Here is an 18,068-nt window from a genome sequence, read left to right on the forward strand (position 1 = left end):
CATCCCCGTAATTTCAGCCGTACCGGCATGTGCAGGCGCTTGAACGCCGCGTCAATTACGGCCGTAATTAGCGCTGCTATTCATTGGAGTCAATGAATAGCGGCTCCAATTACGGCCAAAGAAGTGACAGGTCACTTCTTCTACGCGGGCGTCTATTTACGCGCCGTCATTTGACAGCGGCGCGTAAATATACGCCTCGTGTGAACAGACAAACGTCTGCCCATTGCTTTCAATGGGCAGATGTTTGTCAGCGCTATTGAGGCGCTATTTTCGGGCGTAATTCGGGGCAAAAACGCCCGATTTACGTCCGTAAATAGGCCGTGTGAACATACCCTAAGAGCTTGTCCACACGTAACCGAATTGCTGCATAAAATTTCTGCAGCAATTCCGTTGAAAGTAGCAGAGATTCTGCTGTGGAAAAAAATTCACCCTTTCCTGCATTTTTTTACTGCAGAAAATGGTGAGGATTTTGCTGTGTTTTTCACAATGTTAGGAGATGGTGATATCAATTTAGTCCACTTTCCGCAGCAGGAATTGACATGCTGCGGTACGAAAAATTTGCACCGCAGGTCAATTTCTGGTCTGAATTTTTGCACAGCGTGTGGATGAGATTTGTTAAATCTCACCCACTATGCTGCTACTGTATTCTGCTGCGTATTTTCTGGCCGCAATTCCAGACGGAAAATACGCAATTTCGCTACGTGTGGACAAGCCCTTAATCTGATATTACTCTCCCAAGAGCAGTACGAACATGTTTTAGTTTGGCAAGTGCTTTGTAAGATTTAGTGTATAGTAAAATGTAAAATTAAATAAAATGGTTAGCCTGTAAAATACAAACAAAACATAATTTACTGTCGGTACACAACATCTTACAACTTCCGTAAAACCCCCAGTGTTTTCAGTGAAGTGTGTGGGCAGATCTTGATAACTGATGTAACTCCTTTATAGGAGTCACCAGTCAGCATCATGCTGGTCTTTGGTCCAAGTGGTCTATGAAGAGACTCATGCTCTTATTAGTTAAAGCATTTATCATTTTCACATAATAAATCTCACAGTTTAATTTGGTTCAGTGAGCGTGTAAAAAATCCAGCCACGCTTTGCTCTACCCATATAGTCATTCAATCACAGCATGGAGCAGGAGGTGGGGAATCAGAGCTTTGTAGGAAAGAAACCGAGCTCCAAACCCTATTAAAATGTGAAGCCAAATGAAACACTTGAAAAATAAATAAAAATATGTATTCCACTTTGAAACCTTACAGTATTAGGCCTCATGCACACGACCGTAGCCATGTGCACAGTCGTGATTTTCGGGTCGGCCGGCTGCGGACTGTCAGCCACGAGCCGCCCGCAAATCGCGGGAAATGTACATGGCCGCGGCCATTATTTTCAATGAGCCCGGACCGCAGAAGACGGACGTAATAAGACAGGTCCGTTCTTTCTGCGGTGCGGGCTCCTGGGCCATGACCAGACCGTAAAAACTACGGTCGTGTGCATGGCCCCATAGAAATGAATGGGGCCGCAATTCTCCCGTGGATTTTCAGGGGAATTGCGGCCGCAAAAGCACCTTCGTGTGCATGGGGCCTTACTCATCTTGCCTCTGAAAGACACAGAACTAAAAGTAATCCTAAAATTGTGTATTAAGTGATTTCATATGCAGCAGTTTCCTAATATATTTCTATAATTTTAACTGGTTTATTGAGGAATCAGAGAGATCTAATAATAGGGTGCAGTGGAAAGGAAATCAGACTCCCTACTGTTGCCATGTAAACCAGTCAACAGAATACAGGCCAAAGTTTATAGCAGCCATTAGTCTGCCCATAGAACAGTAGACACGGACTGGCATAAACACCCACCAGTGCATAATATTCACTCCCATACCTTTTTATGCGAATTATGAAATCACAAAGAGTTCTACCATAATTTGAAAGTGCATTACTTATCTTGTGCTGGTATTGAAGCATAGCCTGTATTGCTCAGAGCTGCAGTCCCAATTCGGCAGGATTCAGAGCTGAACTTTTCTGGCCATTTGCATCGGTAATCTGATGTAGGAAAAACTTCAACTGGCCTAACACATTAGATAACTGTCGGACAAAAGATTGTTTGGTCGACAGCTGAACTTCACTCTTTAAACTCCACTATAAACAACTATGCTCGACCGAGTTTGCTTATTTATTGCAATGACGAGGGTTGGGGAACGAGGAACTGCTACATACTCTGTTTGTCTGCTTGGGGTGAGGGGAATCAAGTTTGTTGCAGTCGGGGGACTGTAGAATGGCCTTCCATACACATTAGATTGTCAGTTAATTTTGCTGAAATTGGCAGGTTCATCCTACTTCGATGTAACGTATATGGCCAGCTTTACTGTCACATTACATGAGGTCAGCTAAGCTGTTAGGGATGTATCTAAGCTTTTATTCCAAAAGCAACAAGAAAAATTGTGAAAGCAACTCTAATAATTCATGCTGCAACTATAACTCATTAGAAGATAAGTAATGCAATGTATTGACAAAGTTACTCGACTTTTTACGTAGGTTATATCTGTATATTATCTGTAATGCTTGAAGTATGAACTTCCTATTTTAGATAGTGGCTAACAGTAAAACACTCTGCCACTACTAGTGCTGATTAAAAAGCGGAGTATTCTACATTATTAATTCATCCCCTAAGCTATAAATATATATTTAAAATAATCTTTTCTTCCTGCATGTGAAAGCTGAACATGTAAAGGGAAAAGTGCACCATTAATGAATGTACATACCAAAAGAATTGAAGTCTTTGCACACAGTTCTGTAGACCTCAATGTAAAAACAAGTGCTCATATTAACCTACATACAGTACAAAATATAAATACTTAACAGCCAAACCTCTTACAGGTTTACTAAGTGCCAATTATTCTCAGAAAGCCTCCCAAAAAAAAGGACCAACTAAGAAACCTTTCCAAAAACAGAAAACTTTGCCTTTACCAAACCTCACACGGTTTTCAACTAAAACCTTTCAATATTAGATATGGTATTCGGCACGTGTCTTTAGACCTCAATAATATGAAATCTCTCTTCAGTACCAGGTAGACCCTAAAGCAAAAAAGTACCCAAAGAGGAGTTATGCAGCTAACAAAAAGGTTGCTAGAAGCTATGTTACACAACACAGTCTTTTCCTAAATAAGGGTCTGTGGAAAACGGAGGTCTGTTATGTGTTAAAAATCTTCATATCACAGTACAAATTTTCCCTTCTTGAACTATAAAGTTTGCGTTCCCCCTTCTGTGGTGCTTGATGCCTTTTTTTCATGCCACTGACAGTCAGTCATCAATCTTAACCGGAAGAGAATCTGATGAATCTGTTGGCTGGGTGGGAATCCACATTGTGGTATCTTCTCCCCTGGACACTTTCTCCCACTGGTTAAGATTATCCCTAGACAAAGAATAAAAACAGAGTGATAAACTATATACATTGCACATTTCCATATTAACCATCTTCTCTTTAACGTGAAGTTATAGAAGATTAGCTGTTACATAACTGGATGTGTATAGTGTGTGCTCACGCTCTAGGGATACCTAACTGCAGGAAAGACAGAAGGCAGAAAAACCTACACTGTGTGCAATGAGCGGACGTGTCTCCTCTACTCACATACAGAATGGCAGGTCTTGTGTCAGAGAGGAACTGTACCTGGCAGGGCATGAAAAATAAGAGAACGGACGAGTGCATGGAAGTATTGGGTAGTGTGGGTTATTAAAAGCTGTTCAGATAACGAAGTAAATCTGATCCCTTATTGAAAGGGCAGGATTTTTAATAAAGTGGCTCACATTTTATGAATGCAGCAATTTCCGATTAATCAGGGATGTCAACTATCTGTAAACTGCCAAAAATATTTTCTGTAAGGTCTGGAAAAACATGAATGGGTCTGATTTTTGAGAAGCATGGGAGGTAATTTTTGCACACACACTGGACTGGTTTCGGAGAGAAATAGGTTTGCCCTACAGCGCCAGGCCAGTGTGCTGTTCTTCTGAGATAACAGGATCTCCTCCATACAAGGAACGAGTTTCAGTTATACTATTCTAGTAAGGGTATGTTCACACGGCTTATTTTCGGACGTTTTTCGGGTCGTAAACGGCCGAAAAACATCTGAAAAATCGGAAGCAGAAGGGAATTTTTTTTATGTGGTCGTTTTAAAAAAATCGCCCGCAAAAAAGAAGTGAATGTCACTTTTTGAGCCGTTTTTCATTTACTCTACAGAAAAACAGCTCCAAAAACGGCTGTAAAAAACGCTGCGAAAAACGCGAGTTGCTAAAAAAAACGGCTGAAAATCGAGAGCTGTTTTCCCTTGAAAACAGCTCCGTATTTTCAGACGTATTTTGTTAACAGTGTGAACATTCCCTAATACTATGTACCAGCCAAAGTTTCCATTAAATGATAGCAATGTCATGTACTTTTATTTTCACGGGCACTACTTATTGCAAGATTTCCATTGTTATTATAAATCTTGACCTGGCCGTGTTGATTTAAGTGAGACTATTATCATCTTACAATTCACACTTAAAGCTGACAATATGCTCTTATTATTATTATTTTTAAACTAACTTTTTACTAACAAATTCTAAAAACAAAAATTTTATTATTTCACAAATTCAACTTTTTTTTGGTTTGTTTTTAAGTTGCTTTTTGCTTCTTACACCACCGGCAAACAGCTGATTTTGCAGGGATTTTGCTGCTATTCTTTAATTTAGAGTAAAATATAATTTGCAAAATGTCTTGATAGGATAATACAAAGTAACAATCCAACAAGTATGATAAAACGTAAACATATTGCTATCTTTATATAATAAATATTAACAATTTCTGCCTTTTAGAACATGTAGTGAACATTGAAAAATAGGCAGAAGCTATTGCAATAATCGTACATAATATTTCAGACGCCTCCTTCACTTATTACCACTGGATGCTCCTCATGGTCTCTGGTTTCATTCTCTACAGTGCCTGAATTGCCCTAGGTCTCTTTGTTGCGTGGAAACATTCTTTGCTACATAGTGTCAATTATTGGTTGAGTCAATAGGCGCTCTGCAACAAACCTATAGGCAAAGTGGGATTACTATAGACTGCAGCCAAAGACCAGGAAGTTCTGCATGTTATAGCGAAAAATGAATGCATCACCGAGTAATTACATAAGTGGCAGACTTATAGCAGTAAGAATAGCCGGCTTTTTATCTAACTAGATGTAAAGTTTAACTTTATCATAATCAAAGAAGTCTATATAATGTATATACAGTATTTAATAGACACAGTGCAGCAGGCTCAGATAATATTGGCACATATCACTGAAAAAGCAATACTCACGGATACAAGGGCAGGTTAAAACACCAGCTCCATGCAGTATGCAGACAAGCCACAAAGTACAGGCTGGACCCGGCAGAATGCCATAGGGGAGGCCACCATGATCAGGGATGTTAGGAAGGAGTTAAGGAGTTAGGGGGGTGGTTAGGATGGGGCGTATGTGAGTGGGGCGAGGTCAGGTTATTTAAGGGTAGGAGAGAGGAAGGACGCCGCCATCTTTAGTTAACAGCACAGGGAAGCTTGTAGCAGCACGACTACTTTCCCAGCTCCGGGCGGCAGTAGCAGAAAGAGGCATGGCCTGGCTAGCGGAGGGGCTGGGGCTTTCCGGCCCGCTGTTAGGTGCGCCGAGCTCGGCGGTGAGCGGACAAGGAAGTGGAGCCCCCTGGTTCGGGGGCGAGTACGGAGGACGCGGCTGTGTTTGGATCCGGGGCGCGGGCGGTGCCGTCCTCTCCTCCCCGGTGGCGGTCAGGTCACACGAGGCCTCCGGAGAAGTTGAGCCCGGAAGTGATGCCGCGAGCCAGGCGCAGGGTAAGGAGCCCCACGAGGGACCCTCCAGGCCGGGCCCCTCGCTCGGCTGCCGTGAGCAGGACGGCCCGGTCTGAGAGGAATCCAGGAAGCCGGCCTGGCTCAGCGGAGGTGGGAGGGCATGCGCCCATGCAGCTGGGACCTCCCTCTGCCTCCAGACGATGGGACCCAGGACTTGCGGTGGGCCGTGCTGGCGATGCTCCAGTCGGGCGGCCCACCTGTACCCAGGATGATGCTACCGATTCCAGGCGTGTGCTACGGTCGGTGGTGACACGGCGGGCAGGAGGGGGCCTACCTGCGGGCCTTGGGGTGAACGAGGCCCCCAACAGACGGGCGGAGAGGCCCAGTTCATTGGCACAGGTCCGGAGCGCTCCATCGGAAGGTCGGGGATGTCAGGCGTGCGGCGCTTGTCCTGGGCCGGCTGGTCAGGATGAAGTGGATGACTGGGAGTTCGGTGACCAAGAGGGACGTCTGGATGGATCCTTCGTCCCGGCTGGTGGGGACACAGCACCTGCGCAGCCCGGTGAGTCGCTGTCTCCTACTTTTTCATTGCCTGCTGTATTTCGGTCCCCGGGGGTAGGGGGTGGGGGTTCACTTTCGCCTACGGGGTTGCCGGTGTGTAGCGGGGGGATTACAGGAAGTACGGGGGTGGGGGTGAGATTCAGGAATTGTTGTGTTGTGTGCGTGATCTTTTGGCGCGATGCGGAGGGGGCGCGGTGGGTTCCCCGGTTTCAGCTTGGGTGGGGCCGTCGGGGCCTGCAGTGGTGGATAGCGCGCTCTGTGGAGCTGGGGGGGGGTGTCTAGGGAATCGGGTGTGGCAGTGTCTGTGCAGACAGAAAAGGATGGGGCGGTGGATGAGGTGCGGTTGGATGATAAGGCGAAGGGCGAGGTCTATGTTTGTTTTGAGGGCCCTTTGGGGGCGCATCTGAAGCCGGAAGGGAAAAAACATGGAGGGACGAATATGTTGAAATTTTTTCATTGTTGCCGTTGGAGAAGTTTAATTTAGATAAAGGGATGTGGTTGGAAAGCAAAAAGGAGAAGGAGGAAAAACGTTGGTATCGGTTGATTCCTCAAACTTTTGTTAATTGGTTGCAGGCGCTTGCGATTTTGGCAAGCGTAATTGGACAGAAGACGCCGGAACATTGTTCCGGCCTTTTCTGTTACATGGATGCTATCAGAGAGGCTCATCGAGTTTACGGCGGGCAGACTTGGCTGCGCTATGATGAGCAGTTCCGACAGTGGAAGGCGGTGAGGCCTGACATTAGGTGGGATAACAAAGATATAGGGTTATGGTTGCGGGTCATGGCTCCAGTGCGTTTTGGCCAGTCCTTTCAAGGGGGTGGGGCCGGGGAGGCCGGCCCCTCATTGCCTTCTGGGGGGGGGAGCAGGGGTGGCAGGAGGAAAATCCGGGTTCTGCTGGCAATTTAATGAGGGCCAGTGTAAGTTCGGACCGGGTTGCAAGTTCAAACATAGCTGCTCCTCCTGCGGTGGGATCTCTCACGGAGCGGTTAAATGTTTTCGGAAGGGCAAAGGACGAGGGGCCGGGGGCGCTAGTCAAGGGCCGGACACCGGTGAGGTGGGAAGACATGGAGCCCTTTCTAAATAGGTACCCTGATAGGTCCAGGGCAAGTTTGTTATTGGATGGTTTTCGGGTTGGTTTCCGTATCCCTGCCCCTGCCCACAAGGTGGCGTTTACCTTGCGTAGTTTGCTTTCAGCGTTGCAGTATCCGGGGGTAGTAGGGGATAAGTTGCGGAAGGAGGTGGAGTTGGGGCGCATGGCAAGTCCGTTTGCGAGTTGCCCTTTACCGGATCTGGTGGTGTCCCCGCTGGGGGTGGTGCCTAAGAAGGAGCCGAATAAGTTTAGGCTCATACATCATTTATCTTACCCGCGGGGGCGATCGGTTAATGATGGGATTTCTCCGGAACTTTGCTCGGTGGCTTACACTTCGTTTCATGCGGCAGTTGCGTGGGTGCGCCGTTACGGTGTGGGTGCATTAATGGCAAAAACGGATATTGAGTCGGCCTTTCGCCTCCTCCCCGTGCATCCTGAGAGCATACGGCTGTTAGGATGTTATTGGGACGGGGCTTATTTTGTGGATCGCTGCCTCCCTATGGGGTGTTCTATTTCCTGTGCCTATTTTGAGGCTTTTAGTTCTTTACTGGAGTGGGTGGTTTGCGATGTTGCGGGGGTCTCGTCGGTCATACATTACTTGGACGATTTCCTGTGTGTTGGTCCGGTCGGGTCTTCGGTTTGTGCTACATTGTTGAGCACGATGGAGTGGGTGGCAAAGAGGTTCGGTGTGCCTTTGGCCCAGGACAAAACGGAGGGACCTAGCTCCTGTCTGGTCTTTTTGGGAATCACCATTGATTCTGTGAGGATAGAGTGTCGGCTCCCGGAAGATAAATTGGTAGCTTTGCGGGCGGAGTTGGACCGGGCTAGCATTTGCGTAAGATCCCTTTGCGTGCATTACAGTCGTTGTTGGGTAAGCTTAACTTTGCTTGCAGGATTATGCCCATGGGCCGGATTTTCAGCAGGCGGGAGCAACGGCTGGGGTGACAGCCCCTCATCATTTTATTCGTCCGACACAGGCACTGATGGCGGATTTGGCAGTTTGGTTTGAGTTTTTGCATCGTTATAATGGGAGGTCCTTGATCATGGCCGCGGTGGTTGACAACGTGGATTGGGAGTTGTTTACAGACGCGGCGGGGGGTGTGGGATTTGGGGCTTACTGCAGGGGTCAGTGGTGCGCGGCTCGGTGGCCGGAGGAATGGGCGGAGTTGGATTTGGTGAAGAACCTTGCATTCCTAGAGCTGTTTCCCATAGTAGTGGCGGAGGAAATTTGGAGTGAGAGGTTTCGGGACAGCAAGGTCCGGTTCCATTGTGACAACTTGGGCGTGGTGGGGGCTATTAACAATGTGTCAGCGTCATGCCCCCCGGTCGTCCGGCTGTTGAGGCACTTGGTTTTACGTTGCTTGTCATTGAACGCTTGGGTTGTGGCGGTTCATGTGCCGGGGATCAAAAATGACATTGCAGATTCTTTCTCGCTTGCAGTGGGAACGTTTTAGGATGGTGGCTTCAGACGCGGACGGGATCTCTTGCCCGGAATGGCTGTGGGGGCTGGGATACGAGCCGCAGGAGGTTTGATTCGGGCTTCGCTTGCTCAGGGTACTTGGGCTGCTTATGATTCTGCGTGGCGGGAGTGGGAAAGTTGGTTGTCAGTTCTGGAGGGGGTAGTGACGGATGATGATCGGGTGGTGGCGTTGTTAGTCTTTCTGGGGCAGGTCTCTATCGCGGGCTGGTCAGTGTCTAAGGTAAATCGTTTTGTGGTAGCCCTGGCTTTTGGTTTTAAGGTCCAGGGGTACAGGGATGTTGCAAAAAGTTTTTGGGTCGGCCAGGCCCTGAGGGGGTACAGGAGGGGGAGGACGTTGCCGGATCGGCGGCGCTGTGTGTCTTTTATGTTGTTGGAACAGTTGTGGGGTGTGTTGGGTGACATTTGTTTTTCTAGCTTCGAGGTGACCCTGTATAGGTTGGCGTTCTCGTGGGCATTTTTTGGGGCCCTGAGGGTCGGGGAGCTGGTGGCGCCCAGCACAAGGAGGCCTGGGGGGTTGAGGATGGAAGATGTGGTGTTAACGGATCAGAGTGTGGAATTCTGGATCCGGCGGTCTAAGACAAATCAAGGGGGACGGGGTAAGAGTGGTGTTGGGGGTGGCCAAGGGGGCCAGGATGTGCCCGGTCGCCTGCTATGCGGGGTTCAGAGAGGTTTCGACGGTGCGGAGAGAAAAGTTGTTGTGTCATGAGGATGGGTCCTTTATGTCCCGGTACCAGTTTACGTGGGTTTTTCGTAGGTGTCTGCGGCTGCTGGGATTGGAGGAGGCTTTGTTTTCCCCCCATTCTTTTCGGATTGGGGCAGCGACAGAGGCGGTGGCATGGGGGTTGGGGGAGGAGGTGGTAAAGCGGATAGGTCGATGGGATTCCCGCCGTTTCCAGCTGTATGTGCGTCCTCAGTTTATATGATAGTCAAGTCATAATCCCTCCTTCTCTATACTCCCTCCTGCCCCCTCGTCGTTTTTTCTCTCCCCCTCCATGTTTCGCTTGCATCCTTACTCGTTTTGTTAATCAGTTGGTTTTATTTTTCAGGACCCGCGGGCCCGATTGGTGTGGATCGTCGGGCATTCCTACGTTCATTGGGGGGCGGAGCGGGCGGATGTTCGTCCAGACGGGCGGCAGTTGGGTTTTCGGCGGGAGGAGGTATTCGTGCGGTGGCTGGGGAGTAGGGGGATGCTGTGGAGTCGGGTGTTGCCGGACGTGCATCGGTTTGCGCTGATGGACAGGTCCCCGGATGTCTTGGTGTTACACGTCGGGGGTAACAATTTGGGTAGTCGTCCTTTTCGGGAATTGATCAGGGATATAAAATATGATCTACTCAGGTTATGGTCCGTTTTCCCGGGAGTTAAAGTGGTGTGGTCGGAGATTGTCCCGCGGAAAATTTGGCGGCATGCAAGATCAGTGCCGCGGTTAAATAAAGCCCGGGTTAAGGTTAATCGGGCAGTTTCGGGTTTCATGGTGAGAAACCGGGGGTCTTCGTGCGTCATTATGACTTTGAGGATGGCCAGGGTAATTATTGGCTAGGTGATGGTGTGCACCTGACGGCCGTGGGGATTGACCTGTGGACTCTGCACCTGCAGGAAGGTATCGAAAGGGCCCTCTTGTTGGGTGGGAGCTCGCATACTTAAAGGTGTCTAAGTATTTTCGTGTTGCGGATTGGGGGTCCTTGGAGTTGGTGGTAAATTACGGAGGGGGGGGGATTCATAGGGGGTATGGTCCCTCCCCAATTTATTATGGTTGGTAGTCTGGTCAATTTGGGCTCCTGCTGGGTGGTGTCCCGGAGAGTGGTCAATTTGGGCTCCTGCTGGGTGGTGTCCCGGGGAGTGGTTGCGGTCAGCCAACTGCAGGTAGAACGGTGCCCCTGAGCCAGTAGGGTGACGGCTGGGAGTAAAATACGATGCAGGTGGGCTGTTTCGTGACAGACTTTTGTAGCTCCAAGGACTCCCCTTCCATTGTTATTATTATTATTTGTAAATTGTTGTTCTTGATGTTTGTTTGTAAATAAAATGGCTGCTGTGGCCAAATTTATCCAACCCAAGTGTTTGAGTCTTATTAGAGGGACGGGGGGGGGGCTTGGAAAAGTTATGGCCGTTAATGGGGAAGGTGAGTAGGTGGAGCCACATGCCCCCCGGTAGGAGTGTACGCACTCTAAAGTCCCCTGATCATGTTATATGCGGGAGTTCGCACAGGTGCAAAATACTGATGAACAGCCACTTACAACCCTGTCGTTCATGAGAGAGGTGGATACTTAGTATTATTTTATTATAATTGCACACAAAAACGGCTTTTATAAGGTGCAAGTCACATGGTTAGACGGAGTTCGCACTACCGTTAATAGACGTTTACCACTCTTTCGTCAGAGGAAGAGAGGATCGAAAGATTAAACAGAAAGCAACGGTTCTGTTAGAATTACCATTGATTTCAATGATCATCCTTTTGTTTAAGTTGCTTTCCGTTTGTCTCCGTTCGCTAGGTTTCCGTTTTTTTTGACAGAAACAAAAGTGCAGTCTGCAGAACTTTTGTTTCCATGAAAAAAAAATGGAAACCTAGCGAACGGAGACAAAAGGAAAGCAACTGAAACAAAAGAATTACCATTGAAATTAATAGTAATTCTAAGGGAAACGTTGATTTCCATTTAATCTTTTGATACCCTCTTCCTCTGATGGAAGGGTGGTAAACGTATATTAACGGTAGTGTAAAAGATTCCTAAGGGCCTGTTCACATCAGCGTTGGCTTTTCGTTTTGGGGTTCCGTCGGGTAAACCCCTCAACGGAAAGCCAAATGTAAACCTTAGCTTCCATTTGCATCACCATTGAGATCAATGGTGACTGAAACATTGCTAATGTTTTCTGTTTGTAACCATTCCGGTAGACAAACGGAAGCCATTAACAAGGTTTCCGTCACCATTGATCTGAATGGTGATGCAAACGGAAGCAAAGGTTTCCGTTTGGCTTTACGTTGAGGGATTCATCCGACAGAAACCTCAGACGGAACCCCTGAATGGAAAACCAACGCTGATGTGAAGAGGCCCTTACATGCAATGCAGCGTCCTGACTTGCCTGCATCCTGCAGGGAACTGGTATTTTTTTTTAATTGATATTAAATTCGTACAATAAATTAATAATTATCAAATATCAATGTGTTTCTTTTTATCCCGCCTATACCCCCTGTCCCAACCCGTGCCAGGACATATGAGAGAGAAAAGGAAAAAAGGGAAAGAAGAACATCCAATTATCCTAGCCAAGGATTGCATTGTTTTTAATACAGCTGCAAGAAAAAAGACAAACACAATCTAACTAAACTAATAACACAAACAGCTGTACTGTTCATGTCTTTTATTGAGCACATTGAGTAAACATCCACAGTGGAGGCAGAAAAAAGTAAGTTAACTTTTGTGTTGACTTCTCCAAGAGCTAGTTGGCGAAGTGATTCAATTAAGGAAAAGAGATTGGAAGTGTGGGTTTCACAGGCGCTTTGCCCAATAAAGACACAGAGCCTGGTTACTGAAAAATCTGTTCTTCTCAAGATAGATTGGGTCATGTGGTTCACCCCTTGAGGCGAAAAACTTTCAGTAGACCTCTGAAAATGTGTAATAGAGACGCATTACACTGGAAAAGGCTACAAAAGCATTGTTAAATACCTAGGTGTACATCAATCCATGGTTAGACAAATTGTCTACAGATGAAGAAAATTTAAGACTGTTGCTAAGGAATGGGCATCCTAATGAAAACTCTACAAACTGCAAAAACCTCTGTTCATGTGTCCACTATTAGAAAAAGACCGAACAAGAATGGTGTTCATGGAAGGACACCACGGAGGAAGCCGATGCGGTCCCCCAAAAAATTGCAGGCCTTCTCAAGTTTGCCCGAGACCACCTGTATGTTCCATAATACTCCTGGGAAATAGTTTGGACAACATTATGTTTTGAGGAAAAAAAACACTACACACTAACACCAAAACCTCATCCCAACAGTGAAGCATGGTAAAGGGAGCGTCATGGTTTGGGGCTGCTTTGCTGCCTCAGGTCCTAGGAGCCTTACTATTATGAGGGAACAATGAATTCAAATGTGTATCAAACATTTTGCACAAGAATGTAAGGCAGCAGTCCATGACCTCAAGCTGAAGAGACATGGGGCATGCAATAAGACTATGACCCAAAGCACACAAGTAAATCAACGAAAGAATGGTTGAAAGCCGATTTATGTTTTGGAATGGGTGCTGACCTATACCTTTCAAGAAGCTGTGGCAATACCTCAATAGGTCTGTGTACACAAGGCATCAAGAAATATTGATTAACTGGTTCCCGACCGCTGGCTGTGTTTTTACGGCCAGCGGTCAGGGTCTTTAAAACCCGAGCCATAGACTTTATACGGCTTGGGTTTTAACTTGCTGCCCGAGCGATCGGGCAGCTGAATGTTGGGTCTCCGCCTGTCAGTGACTGCCGGGGACGCTGAGGAGAGGAAAGAAGCAGCTTTCGCTGCTTCTGTCTTCTCTGATCACTTGTACATAGCGCTCAATACGCACTGTGTATAGGAATAGAGGCAGCGGCCGCGCCGCTGTCTCTATTGCTCCCGGTATTCATGTGAATGGTCACATGATCGCCGGGTGCCGTTACTGACAGACTGCTGCTGGGTCTTACTAGACCCAGCACAGCCCTGTTATTGACAATAGTCACTATGAGAGGGCTGATTTCCCCTGTAACTGGGGCTCCAGTTACAGTGGAAAAGCATGGTGTAAAAGAAGAAAGAAAATCTATAAAGTTCCCCAAAGGTCTTTTTTGACCTTTGAGGGACAGACCATAGTAGTAAAATAAATAAAAGTAAAGTGCAAAAAAAGTTAATAATAAATAAATATAATACCCACCCAAAAAAAACGTTCCCCCCCCCCCGCCAATCATTGTCGTAATGCTAGCCTGGACCCAATTACCCTAATATAGACATGTAATATATTACAATTTACGGTAGACCATGACGATCACAAATAAAAGGTCTATTTTAGGGTAAAACTATGTTATTACCAAAAAAAAATAGCTGAAACGTATAAAACCAGATTTTTTTTACTATTATTTTCAAACTTTAAGAATAAAAATTCTAAAATAGCAAAAAGGATGTGTATAAAAACGATAAAAAAAGAAACATGCATTGTCTACGGAAAAAACATTGCAAAAATCACATCGTTAGCCCAACAAATAAAAAAATTATAGCCATTTAACCGACGCGTGCTAAAAAGGGCTAAACGGTGTCTGGTCCTGAAGGCTCAAAATAGCCCGGTCCTGAACTGGTTAACTCAAACACATTTGCAGTGAGGAATGATCCAAAATTCAACGGTGAGTACTGCTAAAGAGGGATCTACAGGTTATTACATTTAAAGGGGTCACTTACTTTTTCTCCCTGCCCTGTGGATGTTTACTCTCAGTAAAAAGGCATGAGCAGCACAATTGTTGGTGTACTATTAGTTTAGTTAGATTGTATTTGTCTATAAATGTGACTTGGAAAACAATCTGACTACATTAATGCAGAAATCCACGTAATTCTAAAGCGTTCGCTTACTTTTACTTGCAACTGTATGTCAGTATGCTTTTTGAGGAGTCTACTGTATGTCTTCTATCCAATATCAAAACTTAGTTTACAGATCTGATCCAAACATCATATGATGGGGCCTTTGCACAGGTCCAATTGATGGCAATTAAATTTATTTTTCCGATATCTTCTAATAATTGTCAAACAGCTAACTTTTGAAGAAATTATAAATTTTTTATTTAGAATCTTTGCCTAATACACAGACCACAATATCGGCCAAAATATTGACCTTGTAATAGTCATTAATTTCAGCTATAATTTTAATCCAATACTTGTGCAGTTTTGGGCATCATCACATAAGATGTACCTGATCTGCTTCCCCATACAGTCCCACATCTTGGTTAATCATCTTTTTTGACAACCTTTTTAGTGATAGTGAAAACGTTACATCATACATTACATGCCGTACAGTCTGTCAACATGGGTCGGTCTAAAACGATAATTACCTGCATGCATTAAGAAGCGGTCTTGTGTAAGGAAATATTTGTGATAGTGTTGTGTAGCAAGGAATAGCTACTGCATTGTAGAATCCAATCTATATAAAAAAAAAAAAATTATACGTAAGTTTTTTAGTACAGAGACAATAAACATTTGTCCTTAGAGGCTATGTACACCTTTGAAATCTTTATTTTTTTTAATAAAAATGTCTATCCGTGTGATTAGTGCAACTTTCAAAATACTTTTCATTAAAAATAATTTTTACTTTTTGAGATGCAGCAGATTTGTATACTGTATACAGAGAAGCTGTATCTTGCACTAAAACCTGTATCTGTCAGGTCTGCGGGACTGAGGGGGTTCAGTGTCAGTGGGTCCTGTAGGTCTCTGACTTGCAGGATCGAGCGGCTATCGTTCACATCTACGTTATGAACTTAGATGTGATCGATAACAGGTGGATCCTGCATGACACACATGCAGGACTGGTTTTCACTGAACCCGTCAGCGCCGTTGACCTAACAGATACAGCTGCTCTGTATACAGTATAAGTATACAGTATTAGATTTCAAAAGGTGTAATTAGCAGTTAGAATCAGTCACTGTATTTCAGATCCACAGTGAAAATGAAATCGGACTCTACATAAAGTAAAGACAACCCGAACAACTCCTTCGAATGACTTGCGTAGACCTTAAAGAGAAACACTTTTTCAGTTTCCATGAGTTGAGAAATTGTAATTTATAGTTAAAAGAATTGTTCCTCCAAAAGTAGATTAGAGCAGCCAGGGCTGCCATCAGGGCAGTACTGGCGGTTCTGCCATCAAGGGCCTGAACCAAATTGGAGACGTCACAAATGCAACCAGTCAATTAGCGGCTGTGCTGTCTCTGTCTAACTGTGCCTGAATGAAAATGCAGCACATCGCATTATCGCTCCTCACGTGGACTGCCAGTTTTGGAGTTGGTGTCCTGTGTCTCTCCGCCTCCCAATTCATTTCTTGTGTGTGTCTTTAGGGTGCAACATTCTTTCCTAGTGTGGTCTAGGGTCTGTATTAAAGGGAATTCTGATCTGGGGGTCTGTATTTAGAGTTTGGTCTGGGGTATGTATTATGGGGTATCTGGTATGGGGTCTGTATTAATGGGTTCTAGGGTCTGTATTATGGGAGATCTGGTCATGGGTCTGTATAGTGGGGGTATCTGATCTGCGGTTTGTGTTAATGGGGGCCTGGGGTCTATATTTATTTAGGAAACCTGTTCTGAGGTCTGTATTTATGGGGTCTGGTCTGGGGTCTGTATTAATGGGGATCTGTGGTCTGTATTTATTTAGGGGGGTCTGGTCTGGGATCAGTATTTATATAGGATGGGGTTGGGGGCATGTCCTATATAAATGGGAACGGTATCAGGCAAAAAACATTGCATCTTTAGTATGTGTGACTATGTGATCAGCGTGCATATCAGTGTGTCCATATATGTAGTTAGTGTGCCTCCATGTAAATTGATTAAATTATGTATGAGCATTACATAGAATCTTGAGCCATGATACTGTAGTCTGGGCTGCCAGTTTGGGCCAAACTACCAGGGATCAAACCTCTATGGAAACAAGAAGGCCCAAGCTATGTGGGGTAGGGTTGTGAAAGGTGACAAAAGATGGCAGAGGCTAAGTGGCAGAGGTGCAATGTAGCAGGGTCTCGGTGTATGAAAGTAAGCAGCAGCAGGGGGATGGCACAAAGAAGTATGGTGGCAGGGGAGATGCAGACAATGTAGCAGAGCCCCTGTAAGAGTAAGTGAGCAACGGCATGGGGAGACAAAAGATTGCAGGTGTTCTCTTGGAGGAGGCAGGGGAGCACATACACCTTGACAGGTGAGATATAGTATGTGACACGCGACCTGTTATGGAGGAGGGGGCACAGAGGAAAAAACAACCAGCTTGGCATCGGCACTGCAGGGAGGGGGTAAGGAGAAATAGTGATTGGAATAGAGAAGCTTAATTTTTTTTTTTATAATAATGTGTGGATGGGGGGCAGACACTGATGGCTGTACAGGGCCCTGAAATTGCTGATGGCAGCCCTTAGTGCAGCCACAGGGTTAAATCAAATTTCCTGAAGTTGTCCCAAAACTCTGATAGGCTAAGCTGCAAGATCCACCAACAATCTAATGTGTATCAGGGCATCCAAACTATTCCTTGATGGCAGAAATCCGACATTTCCTTGGTCGATGGAAGACTTAACCATCCTTTATGCAAAGTTTATTTTGCTTTTAATGCTAGCAACACTATTTTTGGTAATTTCTCATGGAATTAGACAACTATTACATTTGCATTGTAGCAAGGTTCAGATAGCACTAGGTAAACGGTGGGTGCATGCGTAGGGGCCGCCCAACCCGATCCAATGGAAAGTAAGTACTATGCACACCAAATGGGAAATTTTCAAAATAAATGATTTATTTTTAGCCAGTAACAGTGCGTGCGACGTTTCGGTCAATACCATGATCTTCTTCTGACACTATAAAGTTAATATATATATATATATATATATATATATATATATATATATATATATATATATATATATATATATATATATATATATATATATATATTTAGATTCCATAACATATAGTATACAATATAATGTCATCAATAATCGTAGAATCAAGTGTACATATCACAAATGCATTTAGAGCTTCCTCAGAAGCAACATTTAATGTAGGGGAGTACAAAAATTACCTATTTGTCACAGATTGCGTTAGGTCAAAGGAGAAGTATCACATCAAATTATTTTTATATTTCACATATTCAAATATGTACAAAGTGTGTTTCAAGTAGAAAAAAAATTGCATTATACATTAGCAGTCACAGGTGATAAATGAAGAATAGTTCACTGTAAAAAAGTAAAAATTAAAATAGTTTTACAAAAAAAATATTGTCCAGAATTAATTACCTGCCCCTGAGGAATTTCATCCTTCTTCTCTCTGTCCATCATTGGTATTGGGGAAATACCAAGCCTTTTCATTTCATCACCCTTTAAAATAGAATTAAATGCACTCTAATAATAATAATAATAAAATTGAGTATTTTATTGCTGCCAACATGCACACTAATTGCTG

General features: G+C 44.9%; 1 protein-coding gene across 1 annotated transcript in view; it reads right to left on the minus strand.

The window, feature by feature from the left end:
- Positions 1-253: 253 nt before the first annotated feature.
- The window catches only part of PDE10A (phosphodiesterase 10A), a 235,733-nt gene continuing 217,918 nt past the window's right edge, over positions 254-18,068 (minus strand). The window contains exons 20-22 of the mRNA XM_075862555.1: positions 17,903-17,983; positions 14,982-15,070; positions 254-3,408 (exon numbers count right to left, since the gene is read on the minus strand). Of these exons, the coding sequence (XP_075718670.1) occupies positions 3,297-3,408; positions 14,982-15,070; positions 17,903-17,983 (282 nt within the window). The 3' untranslated portion in view covers positions 254-3,296. The remainder of the gene's footprint in view (positions 3,409-14,981; positions 15,071-17,902; positions 17,984-18,068) is intronic.

Source organism: Rhinoderma darwinii, chromosome 4 (assembly GCF_050947455.1).
Source record: "Rhinoderma darwinii isolate aRhiDar2 chromosome 4, aRhiDar2.hap1, whole genome shotgun sequence".
NCBI lineage: Eukaryota > Metazoa > Chordata > Amphibia > Anura > Rhinodermatidae > Rhinoderma > Rhinoderma darwinii.